The sequence below is a fragment of the Capricornis sumatraensis genome, chromosome 21 (assembly GCF_032405125.1).
Source record: "Capricornis sumatraensis isolate serow.1 chromosome 21, serow.2, whole genome shotgun sequence".
NCBI lineage: Eukaryota > Metazoa > Chordata > Mammalia > Artiodactyla > Bovidae > Capricornis > Capricornis sumatraensis.
In genome coordinates this window covers 53051272-53068321 of record NC_091089.1, presented here as the reverse complement: position 1 = coordinate 53068321, position 17050 = coordinate 53051272, and the positions used below count along the sequence as shown (strand labels likewise).

Here is a 17050-nt window from a genome sequence, read left to right as displayed (position 1 = left end):
GTGATTCTTTCATTAAAACAAATAAACAAAGGATCACCAGAAATTGCTGGAAAATAAAACAACACAAAAGAAAAAATATTTAAAAGAATCTTACTAACTCTAGGAAGAGATCTGAAAGGACATTGCTAGCTTTAAAAAGAAAAGTGGCCATTAAAGAGTTATTCTATGAATAAAAGGTTACTGGGAATAAAAAAAATATTTGACCCTACTGAGTTGATATGCTATTAAGCAATTATCATTTATTTTCTTTGATGTGACCAGTACTATGGTTATGTTTAAGTAAAAAAAGTTTTCACTTTTTTAGTGACACATACGGAAGTACTTATTAATGAAATTATATGATGTCTCTGATTTGCTTTAAAATAGCCCAGTGAAGGTGGAATGGGTGGGAATATAGATTAAATATATCAGCTACCAGTTGATAACTGCCAAAAGGTGGGAGAAGGTAACATGGGACTTCATTCTTCCCTCTATTTTTGTATATGCTTGAAATTTTCCATAATAAAAAGAAAGAAGACTATTGAAACAAAACATATACTAGAAGTGTTAAAAAACAAAATAGATACAGATGAATGAATCAACACCAGAGAAATCCCCCATATTACAGAACAAAAAAGACAAGAGGCTAAAATATGAATAAAATTTACAAGTCAAGGACAACAGAGAGATCTGACCATGGTCATCTAACCCAAGTTCCATAAGGAAAAAACAAATAATGGAAGGAAATTAATGGGGGAAAATAAAAACAGGAAAAAAAAAATCCTTTGGAAAAGAAGATATAGTGAATTGGCCCACTTGCAGACATGCATGATAAATGGAAATAAAGCCCAAACCTGAATGCATTTTACTAATCTTTCAGAAATCCTAAAGATAAAGACAACACTGAAACATTTTCAGGGACACAAAACCAGTATGTATAACAGAATGAGAATCTCATCAACACCAGGTTTTCTGTCAGCAACACTGGCCACTAAAAGTGAATGGAGAAATGTTTCCAAAGGTCTGACAAAATGACTTTGAGGGAATTTCCTAGCAGTCCAGTGGTTAGTAGTCAGTGCTCTCACTGCTGGGGCCCTGGGTTCGATCCCTGGTTGGGGAAGTAAACTAAGACCCAGCTAGCCACATGGCACAACTAAAAAGAAGACTTTGAATCTGCAAATCTTTACCCAACCAACCGAGAGAAAAAAATAAAGACATTTCATATACATTAAAACTCAGTTTTCATTCATGCTTTATTAAAAACAAAAACTTATTCAAAGATGTATTCCATAGGGAAGGAAATGGCAATCGACTCCAGTATTCCCGTCTGGGAAATTCCATGGACAGAGGAGCCTGGTAGGCTACAGTCTATGGGATCACAAAAGAGGACACAACTTAGCACCTGAACAACAACAACAAAGGAATTTAAAAGAAAACCAAGTGGAATTTAAATAGCTCAGGCTAACATCAGCAAAGGAATAGAAAGGAACAGTGTACATGGGCAAGAGAACCACCACGGAAATGATTTACTGTGGGGTAGGATTAGATGAAATGAAGCAAGCAAGCAAGAAATTAAAGGAGGATTCGTTACACCTGACACTTAAAAGACTTCGAATGTCAAAAATTTTGTGATATAGAATTGCATGTTCTACTGTATTTATCAAACCACACTCTTGTTTAGACATGAATAACATATAATAAGTTAATTTCAGAATCAATCCAAAGACAAAACATGGAAAACAACAAAATACACTGTAAATTTCAAGAATTTCTCTACAACAGAAATATTAACCAATGATAGCTGAGAGATGAAATAAGAGATAAAAGATGTCCATCAGCAGACGAATGGATAAGAAAGCTGTGGTACATATACACAATGGAGTATTACTCAGCCATCAGAAAGAATACATTTGAATCCGTTCTAATGAGGTGGATGAAACTGGAGCCGATTATACAGAGTGAAGTAAGCCAGAAAGAAAAACACCAACACAGTATACTAACACATATATATGGAATTTAGAAAGATGGTAATGATAACCTTGTATGCGAGACAGCAAAAGAGACACAGATGTATAGAACAGACTTTTGGACTCTGTGGGAGAGGGAGAGGGTGGGATGACTTGGGAGAATGACATTGAAACATCTATACTATCATGTAAGAAACGAATCACCAGTCTAGGTTCGATACAGGATACAGGATGCTTGGGGCTGGTGCACTGGGATGACCCAGAGAGATGATATGGGGAGGGAGATGGGAGGGGAGTTCAGGATTGGGAACTCATGTACACCCGTGGCAGATTCATGTCAATGTATGGCAAAACCAATACAGTACTGTAAAGTAAAATTTAAAAAAAAAGAAAGAAAAAAAATAAAGTTTTCTCCAAGAATAAATAAATAAAAGAGGCTACTAGGACATCAACTGTTATATTAAAAAAAAAAGAGAGAGAGAGATAAGGAAGCTAAATACCAGATTTTTTTTTTCATTTTTCACTATGGCAAGCTAATAAAAACTATCTTAAATTGCTTACAAAAGCTCTTTTAAGTTCATTATGTGGAGATAAAGCTGATGACTAGGAAAACTAAAAGTAGTAACAGAAATTGAGAGAGAAAGGAAGGTAATAGGAGGTATGTGTGGACTGTAACTTAGATGTCATAGTTGGAAGTTCACATGTATCAGTCTAGAGTTGGAAGAATCAAGATAAGGGGAGACACGTGTGCCAGTCATGATAAATATGCAAGTATGATAAGGAGGTATCAAGTATGATAAGGGGTATCAGTAAAGAGGGTTAATTTTTTAACATTCTGTTCCTTTTGCATTTTTATGAACCATGTACTATTTTATTTCTACAATAAAAACAAATTTAATGAACAGTATGATTAAATAAATTTTCAGGGGAAATAGAGCACAACGGATTTGCTGAATTCCTTGACTTTTCCTGTACAGTTATAGCAAAATCCCATAAATGCTGTTGGTTTTCAAATATTAATTTCTGAAGAATTTCAAGAAGAATTTTACTGTAACAAATGATTACTCTAACACAATGATGGCACTTACCTGGAAAAATATATACATTGTTTCCTTGGCCTGGTGTAAAGACTTGCCCATCACTGAGTTTCACTGGCTCAAACGGACTGCCACTGGCAAACAAACACCTTCCCTGTTGAGAAATGAAATAACCTCAATTTTTTCACTTTATGTAGACTAGAAAATTGAGGTGAATGAAAACAAAATTAAACTCTGTAGCAGACCAACATATTACCTGCAAAAGGCACAATTTACTTTAGAACACAATCCTTTTATTAAAATTCTTATTAGAATGAGGTTTGTTTTATGCACAGCATACATTCAAATAAAGTTGAAAAATGTCCATTAATAAATTTAAAACCTAACAATCCTCTTTCCTTTAAAACTTTAAAAATGTAGATGGCAAGAAAATATCATCCCTAATAATAAATAAAGACTACTATAAACATGTGAGTGAGAGGGAAACATCAAAAATTATATCACTACCATTTACTGTACATCTGCGTTTTTGGCTCTGTACCAGGTGCTTTATATGTGTTAACTCAGTTAATTTAACCCACACAAAGGCTTGTAAGATTACCATCATCTCATTTCACTAATACATATTTTTTTTAAAAATCTCAGAAAGCTAAGGCTTAAATATTTCCAAATACTTTGTAAAAAGTAATGCACCACAACTGTAGCCATTAAACTTGAACCCAGATTTTCATAACTCTAAAACACATGGTTTTTCTATTATGCTACAGTGCGCCCCAGTTTATAAAAAAGGCATATGGTATAACCAGTCACTCCAAAAAAATATGGCGTGTTGTCTTCTAAAGAAAAGGAAGTCTCCAAAATTGTTGTATCGATCGATTTTAGTACTGTGCTCTGGAATGTCATGTAATACATTAAAAGTGAAAGTGAAGCCACTCAGTCATGTCTGACTCTTTGTGACCCCACGGACTATAGCCTACCAGGCTCCTCCGTCCACGGGATTTTCCAGGCAAGAATACTGGAGTAGGTTGCCATTTTCCTCTCCAAGGAATCTTCCCAATTTAGGGATCGAACCTGGTCTCCTGCATTGTAGGCAGATGCTTTACCGACTGAGCCACCAGGGAAGTCCATAATACACTAAGTGTTTAGATAACGCTTTGTCTGCTTCTCCCTACATCAAAAGATGTGTATTGGGCTTCCCAGGCGGCGCAGCGGTAAAGAAGCCACCTGCCGATGCAAGAGGTGCAAGAGACGTGGGTTGAATCCCTGGGTTGGGATGATTTCCCTGGAGGAGGGAATGGCATCCCATTCCAATATTCTTGCCTGGGAAATTCCATGGACAGAGGGGCCTAGTGGGCTACAGTCCACGGGGTTGCAAAGAGTCAGACATGACTGAGCACGAGCACACGCAAGCATGTGTCTTATACCCAGAGTGAGTGTCCTCTCAAAGACAGTAGACCCTAGTGGATTTAGTACTCAAGAATTTGACCCTTTGGACAATGTGAAGATCTACTATGTATAGTAATGATTACTTTTATAAGACATACTTGCAGTTTCAAAATGATCTCAGGTTTAGGTACAGAAACAAGTCAACTGTGCCAGTGGTGGGCCCAGGTGACTGTCTTGGACCTACAAATCCAGACAGCTATAGCTATTCCCATTCTCCAACTGTTCTAAGCATAGCTTTATTTGTGACAAAAAATTTTTTCTCTGAAGATTTAGGTTGTGAAAGTGAAAGTCTCTCAGTCGTGTCAAGCTCTTTGTGACCCCATGGACTATACAGTCTATGGAATTCTCCAGGCCAGAATACTGGAGTGGGTAGCTTTTCCCTTCTTCAGTTCATCTTCCTAACCCAGTGATCGAACCCAGGTCTCCCACATTGCAGGTGGATCCTTTACCAGCTGAGCCACAGGGAAGCCAGATTAAGGGTTAGTTCATGGCTAATGCCATGTGTGTTACCATAATGTGTATAATATAGGTTATCTTTGTGCCACCATTAATTTTAATAGATTTATAAAGTGGGCTGTGAAATATAGCTCTTCATGGGAAAAATGTTATGTCCTCATGGCATCAGTAAATTTGGAGATTTAGAAAGATCTTGGGCATCTTCTCTAGAATGGCAAGATTCAACTGCAGTTCATCTTCTCCAGGTCATCTTTTTAAAATTCTTCTTTCATAATCAACCTATAGTGGCAAGAACTTATTAACAGAATTCTCATTCTGAAGTCCATGTTCAGTAGAAGTTCTTTGTTCTAGGAGCAACTGACCAATAAAATATGAAAAACTTTTTTTTACGAATTTTTCTCACTCAGCAGCAGAGGGAGTTAGAGTAACACCAAAACATCCCTCCACCAAAAACAAAAGGACACTAAACATTTAAACAGTAACTACAAATAAATATATTTATATCATTATTTTATGTAACACTAAGGAAAAAATTATGTAAAAATTTGCAACTGAGAACTAACAGAATAGACTATATCAAACCAGTCTCCTTGGGGAGTTGTAACTCATTCAGTGTACATCTTAAAAAATAAAATTCTTAAATGTTTGAACAGTCTTCTACTGATATACTACTATCACCCAAAACATTTAAGGTTTTTATATTTTGGAAACGCCAAGGCCCATAATACACGTAGTATACATATCAAATAGGCATTGTATAAGACTAATTGATAATTTGGGGGATAACTTTTAGTTTTGATTAAAGTGAAAGAGGAGAGTAAAAAGCTGGCTTAAAACTCAACATTCAAAAAACGAAGATCATGGCATCTGGTCCCATCACTTCATGGGAAATAGATGGGAGAACAATGGAAAGAGTGACAGGCTTCATTTTTGGGGGCTCCAAAATCACTGCAGATGGTGACTGCAGCCATGAAATTAAAAGACGCTTGCTCCTTGGAAGAAAAGTTATGACCAATCTAGAAAAAGCAGAGACATTACTTTGCCAACAAAGGTCCATCTAGTCAAAGCTATGGTTTTTCCAGTGGTCATGTATGGATGTGAGAGTTGGACTATAAAGAAAGCTGAGCGCCAAAGAATTGATGCTTTTGAATTGTGGTGTTGGAGAAGACTCTTGAGAGTCCCTTGGATTGCAAGGAGATCAAACCAGTCCATCCTAAAGGAAATCAGTCCTGAATATTCATTGGAAAGACTGATGCTAAAGCTGAAACTCCAATACTTTGGCCACCTGATGTGAAGAGCTGACTCATTGGAAAAGACCCTGATACTGGGAAAGATTGAAGGCAGGAGGAGAAGGAGACGATAGAGGATAAGATGGTTGGATGGCATCACCGACTTGATGGACATGAGTTTGGGTAAACTCCGGGAGTTGGTGATGGACAGGAAAGCCTGGCACACTGCAGTCCATGGGGTCGCAAACAGTCAGACACAACTGAGCAAATGAACTGAACCAAAATGGCAATACAGACTCAGAAGGAATTTTGAAAGAATATATGTGTCAAAATAAAACTTATAACAATGAGAAAAAAAATGCTAAATATATCAAGAGCATGAATATGAAGTTCAGAAAGTTCTGAGACAGAGTTCTACTTTGGGAATAGTCTTCTAGGTTGCTTCACACCAATTCTCCCTTTGGTAACACTGAGAAAAACTCTATAAAATATATTAAACAGATGTTTCAAGGAAGTAGGAGTGCTACCCAGGTAGGGAGGGCTTGGAGGTAGAGATGGTCAAGATTCAAAAAAAGAGGAGAACAAGACATTCAAACTCAGCATTGGAAGCTCTCCTCCTTCAGGTGAGTGATTTCAAAAGGAAAATCTGTGGCTGAGAGCCTGAACAGCAAAAGTGTCACGAGTCCCATGATGATAAAAAAAAAAAGTAAAGTTTAGAGACCACTAGGGGTGCGGGTGGTGTACCAATAAATACTCCAGGGTTTTTGACTTATACTCCAGAGAAAAGGTTAACTGTGAAAACAGAGGAGGCCTCTCATGGACTACATCCTGATGAACTATGGGGAGTTACCCCAGAAAAGAGGGCTTCCCAGGTGACTTGGTGGTAAAGAATCTGCCTGCCAAGCAGGAGACACAGGAGACATGTTGAGTCCCTGGGTCGGGAAGGTCTCCTGGAGAAGGAAATGGCTACACTCCAGTACTCTTGCCTGGAGAATCCCATGACAGAGGAGCCTGGTAGGCAACAGCCCAGGGGGTCACAAAGAACCAGACAGACTTAGTGACTAAACCACCAACCACCACTACCCCAGACAAACAGTCTCCAGAAGGATAGGTGAAGTCCCTGTGGAGGAAGCTAACTTCATCTCGAGCCTCAAATTATTGCTACAATTCTTTATTTGCACTACCTAGCACTCAACAAGGAAGTGAAAAGCTAAAGTCGGCTTACGAAGACAAGAACTGGATAACCAAGAAGAAAACAAAACACATAATAGAAATGGATTGATAGAGAGTGAGATATTTGTTACTATCATATACTTAAACTATAATTCATATATTCAAGAAATTAAATGACAGACAAAATTTTAGTAGAGAACCAAGAGCTATACAAAAGCATCAAATAAACATTCAAAAATTGTTAAAACTGTGAAGTGTGATAGTCTATGCACCTAGAGCCTGCGCTCCACATGAGGCCACAGCAATGAGAAGCCCGCACACCACAAGTAGCCCCCATCTGCCGCAACCAGAGAAAGCCCATGAGCTGCAATGAAGACCCAACACAACCAAAAATAAAGAAATAATCGAAATTAAAAAGAAATAAATTTTAGGTATGATAATGATACTGTGATTTTTTTTTTTAAGAATTCTTAACTTTTGAGAGATATACTGTAATATTAATAATGAAATGATACACCTGAGGCTGGCTTCCTAATATAAGGTAAGTAGGATGTCAGAGAAATAAGACTGGCAATAAGCTGACCACTTCTGAAGCAGAATATTCATACATGATGGGATTCCCCAGTGGTTCACCGCTAAAGAATCCACCTACAATGCAGGAGACCTGGGTTCAATCCCTAGGTCGGGAAGTCCCCTGGAGAAGGGAACCCACTCCAGTATTCTTGCCTGGAAAATCCCATGGACAGAGGAGCCTGGCTGTCTACAGTCCACGGGGTCACAAAGGATTTAGATATGACTTAGCAACTAAATAACAAAAACATTGGTACATGGGAGTTAAATTATATCATTCTTTCTACTTTTGTATATACTTCAAATTTTCCATAATAAAACAACTTTTAATAGAGACAGAACACTAAAAATTAAGACATATGAATTATTCTTAAGGGCATGACTCAATAATTACTGCTATATATCACTGTTAAGCAAGGTTTTAAAAATCACTTCCTGAACAGTAAGGATTTACTGTATAGCAAAGGGAACTACATTTGATATCTTGTAGAAACCTATAATGGAAAAGAATACAAAAAACTGAAACAAACAAACAAACCCAAATCACTTTGCTGTATACTTAAAAACTAACACAATATTGTAACCAAATTAAAAAGAAAAAAACCTACTTCCTAGAAACTCTTAAAGGTCACTTGAAAGAACAATACAGAAAGGGATGACATTGTGATTACAACTATATCCCTACGGAACAGGAAGGGAAAAATCCAACTGTTCCAATGGTATATAAGTTGATACTTGTAACGGAATATAAACCAGTGGCAGTGACAAAGAATTCGAAAGAACTAAAATTTAAACTCTCCTTAATAGAGGGAAAATCATAGACATAACCATTTCATATTGTTATTAATACCTCTGTAAGTGTGTATGCTTCTTCAGCTGTGCACTCAGCCTGTGCCGTAGGATTACTTAATGCAAATATTATAGGCCTTTCATTGATTTCAGCCATTGCTTTGATTACACCAGGAGTGAAAAGTCGGCCAGCTCCTGCAACTCCTATCATAAATAAAGGGGGAGGAAACAACTTCATTACAAGTAAAATATAGCATTCCCATCAACAGCATTTCTACAATATCTTTAACATAACAAAAGCACAGGTAAACTCCCATTACAAAGATAAGATTTTGCATTGCTAAAATAATTCCAATCTTACATCTGAAAAGAGAAACAATAAAAACACTAAAATTTCTACTGAAATATTTATTATCTATCCCAGACATAGTAAATTGAGAGCAAAAAAAAAAAAAAAGAATATAAGACAACCTCCAGGGAATTCCGACAGTCCAGTGATTAGGATTCTGTGCTCCCAATGCAGGGGGCACAGGTTTGATCCCTGGTCAGGGAACGAAGATTCTGCATGTTACATGGTGCAACAGGGGAAAAAAAAAAAAGACTACCTCCATCACGTAATTGTTGTCTAATAAGCACAGAGCTTCAGTTTTAAAAGGGGAAGAGTTCCGCAAACTGGCTGTACAATGTGAATGCATTTAACACTACCTAACTGTATACTTTTAAATGGGTATGATGACAAATTTTAAGTTATATACGTTTGACCACAATTAAAATTCTTTTTTAAATGAAAAACTTGAATCTCTAAATGTTAACTTGTTAAACTCTGTGGTACTCATTACAAAATAATAGGAGTGTAGAAGGGAAAAAAAGATCTTCTTGACTACAGTCATCCACTTTCTTGATAGAGATCAGTTTAATGAACTTTTAGTAAGCTCCAACAATGTCTCAGACACTGTATGTAGGTCACTGGGATATAAAGGTGAGTATAATGCAGGCAGCTTACGAGTTGAGAGAGAACACAACAGAGTAAACAGAAAACCAGAAAACTGGTCCCAGGCGCTCAGTGCGCAGCGAACAGAGGCATTGAAAGAAGACTCAGCCCAGAGTGGGAACTGGGGGAGACAAGGAATGCCTCAGCTGAACGCTTACAGAGTTCATCCAATGAAAAGACTTACATTCAACAGTCAAAGAAATTTTAAATTCCATTTTATAAACTGACATGTAATAAAGAGAAATACTGGAGACCAGAATTTTAGTACTTCCTCTGTCACTCCTGGCTATATGAAATACTCACAAAATCTTGAGCAAGTTGTTTAACAACTCTGTGCTTGTTTTTCTCATGTAAAAAAGGAATGTATACTCAGTGTTTTCCCATGTGGTCACATGAGGTATGTGGACATATTTTTAGGAATTCATGAGTTCTAAGAGAATGAAACATTATTTTCTTATTTCCTTCATCCTCCAGGGCCGGAGTCAATGGACAGACTCTTAGGTTTCTATACTGAGTCAACTCACCCCAGTATTCTTGCCTGGGAAATCCTATAGACAGAGGAGCCTGGCAAGCTATAGACTTATGGGGGTCACAAAAGAATCAGACATGACTTAGAGACTAAACAACAACAAAAAATTGAGTTCTGAGAGAAATGCACTCACAATCTTAAAGATTACTTCCCACTCTAAAAAAATTGTGAGTTTCAATCAGTAAAGAACCTAATACAGATACCTTTTCCTAACCATAAAGACTGTTCGTGACTTAAAACAGTTTACTATTTAAAATTCCATAGGGCTCCTCCATGAAATTGGTACAAGAAAAATGATACATTCTAATCTTATAGCTGTATAGAAAATAAAATAGTCCCTCTTTTAAAGACTCTACATTTTCTGTTAATGCCATGTTACAGTCTGATGACAGCTATTAAATGCCTGACTCTTAAAACATACCAAAAGCTTTCAGCTTTGTTGTCAATGAAAATCTTTGACTCTGCATAGTATTTTCTTGGTACAGTCTGTCAAATAACCTTGGTCTTTTTCAGGTTTTGAGCCCACCAGTCATACCAACTCTAAAAGCAAAGCATGAGCAATCACACAGCTTCTAGAAGTTAAAAGTACAAGCAACATCTGTTAACAGAACTGTATACACTGTACCTAAAAGCTATCACATCTAACACAGGGAACACATCTAACATTTTTAATAAGTATGAATGGAGTATAACCTTTAAAATTTGTGAATCACTACACTGTACAGCTGTCACTTATATGATATTGCACATCAAGTATACTTCAGTTAAAAAAAAAGCTATCACATCTATAGTGACCTAAATGGGAAGGAAATCCAAAAAGAGGGGGAATATAGGCATACATATAGCTGATTCACTTTGCTGTACAGCAGAAGCCAATGCAACATTGTAAAGCGACTATACTCCAGTGAAGATCAATTTAAAAAACAAAGCTATCACAGAAACATAATATGCTGAAAGCTGAGTAAAATGTGTCATTTCACTTTTAGTAATCCCGCATGCAAGTCAGGCCCAGCCATTATACAGGTAGGTAACAGAATGACTTAGCAACAACTTTACTCACCAATTATAGCTGAAGGCTTAAGTATATTTACTGCCTCTTCAAAAGTATCAGGTAGGCTCTCTGGAGCTGAGTGAGCAAATGGTTCCTGATGATTTTCTACTTTAGCTCTCCGCCCCTGAATTTTTAAATAAAATACATTTTTTAGTAAATGTTTATTGAGGATTATTTGAAAAGACATCATTATAAGTCACATATTGTTACTATAGGAATAATGTTTCATTTTTATTTACATTTCTCTTCAACTCATTATCTTCCAATTCTTTCTTCATATTGCCCCAAAACCGAAAAATAAAACATGCATCAAATTCCATTATTACCAAAAATTTCTTATCCCTTTCAAAAACTCATTTACTCTGTGAAGTCTTCCTAAATCCAACAGGGCACAAAGGCATACAATTCCTTATGTGGGCTAGGTGCATTTTAGAGCTTAGAATTTCATATTTCAGAAATGTCTTATGATAATACATTACAAGTGCTAGTTGCTCAATCGTGTCTGACTCTGCAATCCCATAGACTGTAGCCCACCAACCTCCTCTGTCCATGGATTCTCCAGGCAAGAATACTAGAGTGTGTAATTTATCACAAACACCCTCTCAGTGGGCACTCCACAACTGAACAGAAGTTATGAATAGTCACATCAAGTACAAAAGGTGAAAATTAGAAATATCATCTTTGGTCTTGCTACTAAAGTTAGTACATAATTTCAGGTCTGTCAGATTTATTACCAAAGGAATTTCAGGAAAAACTCAGGGATTTCAGAATTTCAGATAGATATTATAGACTTATGCTACCAAGAGTTCAGAAACAAGAGGAAAGGGAATTCTGGTTTAAGATAGCTGAATGAAGTAATATGCTTTCCTCACCAAATCCCAGGTCAAAACCCATTAAAAATAAACTCCTTAGTAGTGTCACAAGTGTGGGAGATGTACCACTGACACGTTAGAACAGTGATGAATTTCTCAATCGTTTAAAGCAAACAAAAACATGTTGAATGCAAAAACCAACCAGGATGGCAAATCCATATCCTTATTTCGGCAAAAGAGAAGACCTCCCCAGCAAAGGTGATTTTTAACATCAGAGTTCCAGACAAGCCCCAGGTGAGGACCAGCAGGGGCCCAGAAAAGCAAAACTCCATCATCACTTGGCTGGGGAATTAACTAAAAGACTGAAATACAGCCTCAATAGATCCAGGTTCTCAGGACAGTGGCTTTACATGCTTGCTCCCAAGAAGACCACATCTCTTCCATGAGGGCTTCAGTCAGAAACTCTCAAAGTCTCAAAAAAGAGGACAGTGTTTTGGGTCACAAGAAGAGATACAAAGCCTAAACTCATGCTAAAGGAAAAACATACCCTGACCTCGCAGATGCACATACATTCACCCTAGACTTGATTACTGCAAACACGGTAAAGAATCAAAACATTTATGAAAACAAACATCACAAACAGAAGCACCAGACTCATGTGTACTAGCAACAATATATACACTCTCCAATGGTCTTCCAGGTACAAGGTCTCAATAATCCTTGTATCTGTCATACAAGTAAACATGGCAGTTACAGCTCTGGGAGGAGGCACCGCTGAATGACTGACAGCATAGGATTCACAGTCAGGCCACTGGGGTGGAATCCCACCTCCATGACTTACAAGCTTGGAGAAATGACCTGACCTTTTTAAACCTCTTCCCTCATTTGTAAAATTTGAAAAAATTTTTGATAAGATCAAATGAGATTGAAAAAAAAAAAGGTCAAATAAGTTAATCACAATGTGTGGTACATTTTTTAAATACTTAAAAAATTACTTAAAATCTAAGCATTCAAGATTTTTCATTCATATTTTTTATTTCATTTTTTGTACTAACAGAATACTGATACTAACTAAGAAAAGATTTCAGGAACTAGAGCAAAGTAAATGATACAAGCTTGCTCCAAAGATGTAAATGACAAGTAGTTTATATATATCAATAAACACCACAAAATATAACAGCATTGCGTACTGCATAAGCTCAACTATGAAACAGTTTACCTATTCTTTGATGTGTCAGACAGTATAAGATACAAGGCATTTCTCAAGCTACTAGAAATGGCAATCAATGATAGGAAGGTGGGCAGGAACAAAGGATACCAAGTTGACCTGGGATAAACCTATCATCCATCATTTCACCTTAGGAATACATGCCTTTTCTAGGGAAAAGGTCCATAGATTTCTATCAGATTGCTACAAGAGATTGTGATCTCCAAAGAGTTAAAGGATCTGTTCAAATTATCAGATGTCCTGCTAACAATTTAATTAGGAACTTCTGACTTCCCATTAAAAGCCAATAGGTTTAGAAGAGTCAGGAGTCAGAAAACAAAGCAAGAAAGAATAACTCTGGTGCCAACATAGACATTATGATTTGAATATGAAAAGAAAACTCTAAAAATATCACTATAACAACATACTTTTGCTTCTCCAAGTTTGAGAAAACCTTACCTTAAATAATAAACCAAACTTGTCAACCATCCAAATTTTCTTTCGTGCCTCTTCTTCTGAGAGGCCATTTTCAACCATAGCCATAACTATCAGATTTGCAATTCCAAGAGCAGCCTGTCCAACAAAACAGAAATTTCAAAAACAAAGATTAGAGTGTGATGCGATATTATAAGTTACTTTATATATGAGAATTATATGGTATGAGAAATACTGGGTTTATTCTTCCCTTATGAAGCACACAAAACTTGATTCTTTGTGATATTCTTTCCAAAGATTTTAAATTATCTATTTCACAACAGAGATCTTGAATTTATGCCCTCTATCTCAACAAAATTAGAAGTTCATTATGCCCCATTTTCCAGTCTAAAGCAGAGTGCTGGTTTTCAATCTTAAAAGCTCACAGAAACTTACCTCTCCTGCTCCAAGAAATAAGATTCTGTGATCTGAGACCGGCTTCCCAATGACTCTCTGTGCTGCAAGCAGACCGGCCAGAGCAACCGCAGCCGTCCCTGCGAGAAAAGTAAAGCACGGTGCAGTGAGAAACAGCACACTACAAAAAAGGTTTTAAGGAGGAATAAAAAACCTAAGTGTTTGTTTTTTGCTCTACCTTGAATATCATCATTGAAGGTACAGTATTTTTCTCGGTATTTTCTCAAGAACCTGAATGCATTATGATTTCCAAAGTCTTCAAACTGAATAAGTGTGTTCTGTCCATATCTAAAAAACAGCAAAGCCCATTACGGTTGTGATGAAATAACACTTTTAAACATTTTAAAAATAATATACTAAGTTAGTCCACTTAAGGCCACACTAACAATTTTTAGAGTGTCTGAAAGACTAGACTCAACATACAGAAAAATCTATTATTCATTCAGAAAAATTTATGGGATGGTTAAAACAAATGTAGCACCATGATGGACCAAAGGGATACTAATCTGTACAAACTATTTCCAAGTGCCAAAGAAAGACTGCGTAGTCCAAGCAGTTGCAAAGAGTTGGACACGACTGAGTTACTTTCACTTTTCACTTTCAGGAGGGTGCCCAGCACATATATGCACAAATAACTTCCTAAAAACGAAGAGATTTCTTTCTCTGAGTTTCAAAAAGTATGTATTTGATATGTGAATTTTCATTACATTCACAGTTAAACAGCAATACAGTAAAATATATATTAAATAAGCAGTTTTAAAGAAACTGCTGTATGAGTTCACTGGCTTTCAAAAAAAGCTATCAGTCATCTTGGTGAGATGAAGTATGGGGAGGCATGAAAGGAGGTGGAACTTTATTTGGATCCCAAAAGAACAACAGAAAGTAAAATGGTAGGAAGAAATACAAGGTCTACTTGGCTGTCCCTGAATTTTCAAACCTGGCTACATATTTCAGGGTTTATATGAAAGTATAAGGGAGAAGTTGGTTAAGGGAGGTTGGAGCTAGATAAGGGAGAATTCTGAAAGAAAAACTGGGGAAGGGAAATTTTTTCTGTGTCTGATGTAGAATCACTGAAGGCTTGAGAAGGGAAAAATTCATCTAAGACTCCCTGGAGGAAGGATAAAGCTGCCAGTGAGGCACAGCACATATCAAATGCAAAGAGAGATGAGAAAGAAGGGAAAATAATCAGGAAGGTACTGAGGCATGAAGACAAGAAGAGGTGAAGCAGAAGCCACAGGAAGCAAAAGGGATAATTATGAGACATCAGAATGAACAAGCAAAACTTGATGATGAGGACCACACCTGGGAAGAGGGAAAAGCTGTTGAAATGCCAAGGCAGCCTGGATGACTAAAAAGGGGAAGGGGAAGAGGTGGCAATGTCTGGGATGGTAAAAAGTTTAGATATGGCAACAACTTTGACTCTGAAAAGGAGTTAATTTTTACGATCGTCCATGGATCATTAATTTTAGATCATAATCTAAAAGGTAGGGCAGGGAAGCTTCCCAGGCAGTCCAGTGTTTAAGATTTCATGCTTCCACTGCAAGCAGCACAGGTCTGAGCCCTGGCTGGAGAACTAAGATCCTGTATGCCACCAGGGGCAGGCAGGAAAAAAAAAAAAGGTGGCGCAGGGCTAGATGATAAAAAGTTTGGACTTTACCCTTTTTCAGTTCAGTTCAGTTCAGTTCAGTCGCTCAGTCGTGTCCGACTCTTTGCGACCCCATGAATCGCAGCACGCCAGGCCTCCCTGTTCATCACCATCTCAGCCAGGAAAAGAAAAAAAGGTGGCACAGGGCTAGATGATAAAAAGTTTGGACTTTACCCTTGAGCAATAGGAAATTAAGCAAAAGAACAACATAACAAACAGTATGTTTTTAAAAGACTAATCTGGTGGTAAGGTGGAGGGGAAACAGAGAGGAGAGAAGCTGGAGGAAGATTCTGAAGAGTCCAAAAGAGACATGAGGACCTGCAAAGAGGCTGTGACAATGGAAAAGAAAAGATGTATTTCTGAGGCTTGTACGGGGTAGTACCAACTGGATGTGAGGACTGAATGACACTATATGGGGTTGACAGAAGAGAAGAAAGAGTCAAAGATTACACCAAGATCAAAGGTTTGGTGAGGAAGGTGCATGCTACTACCATTAACAGAGGCTAGATTTATTGAAGATAGGCAACAGGTAAGGCGTCTATCTGCAGTGTGGGAGTCCAGGTTCGATCCCTGAGTAGGGAAGATCCCCTGGAGAAGGAAACAGTAATCCACTCCGGTACTCTTGCCTGGAAAAGCCCATGGACAGAGGAGCCTGGTAGGCTACAGTCCATGGGGTTGCAAAGAGTGGACATGACTGAGCAACTTCACTTTCACTTTCAGGCAATTTAGAAAGGGAAGGAGACAGCAACAAAACCTCTAGAGGGAGGATTCCAGCTATTGGAAATGCAAGCCTCAGAGGAAGGTGGGACTACAGAGATAGGTTTTCATGGGCTGACAGTCACAAGCATAAAGGTCACAGGCTACATGATTCAAAAGAGAAAAGAACTATATACTCACCCACATTTAACAGAAGAGAACAAGACAAAAATCAGTGGAGATGACAAAGGAAACAAATACGGTTGGAGAAAGACTAAGTCAGGAGAGTCTTTTAGTTCAAGAGAAGAGAGAATGTCAAGGATGTAGCAGTGGAAAACCTGGTCAGATGCTGCAGACAGGAGGAGAGAGAAGACCAAAATTTAAAATATGAAAGCTGCACAAGAATTTCACTGGAATGGTGAAGTGAGCCTGGATGCTGAGGGTTGACAGAACTGCACAGTGAAGGTATTACTTAGGAGCAGTGAGTGCAGACTTCAAGATTTCAGTGTGCTCAGGATGCCAGATAACTGAGGAAAGCAAAGCAGAGAGCATTACCGCGTATCAGCACCGGGCAGGAAAGAACCA

At 37.6% G+C, this 17050-nt stretch overlaps 1 protein-coding gene across 1 annotated transcript in view; it reads right to left on the bottom strand.

The window, feature by feature from the left end:
* Positions 1 to 17050, bottom strand: part of ME2 (malic enzyme 2) — a 53260-nt gene that overhangs the window by 11183 nt on the left and 25027 nt on the right. Inside the window, exons 8-13 of the mRNA XM_068993729.1 lie at positions 14303 to 14412; positions 14107 to 14204; positions 13696 to 13809; positions 11227 to 11341; positions 8708 to 8850; positions 3035 to 3137 (exon numbers count right to left, since the gene is read on the bottom strand). Of these exons, the coding sequence (XP_068849830.1) occupies positions 3035 to 3137; positions 8708 to 8850; positions 11227 to 11341; positions 13696 to 13809; positions 14107 to 14204; positions 14303 to 14412 (683 nt within the window). The remainder of the gene's footprint in view (positions 1 to 3034; positions 3138 to 8707; positions 8851 to 11226; positions 11342 to 13695; positions 13810 to 14106; positions 14205 to 14302; positions 14413 to 17050) is intronic.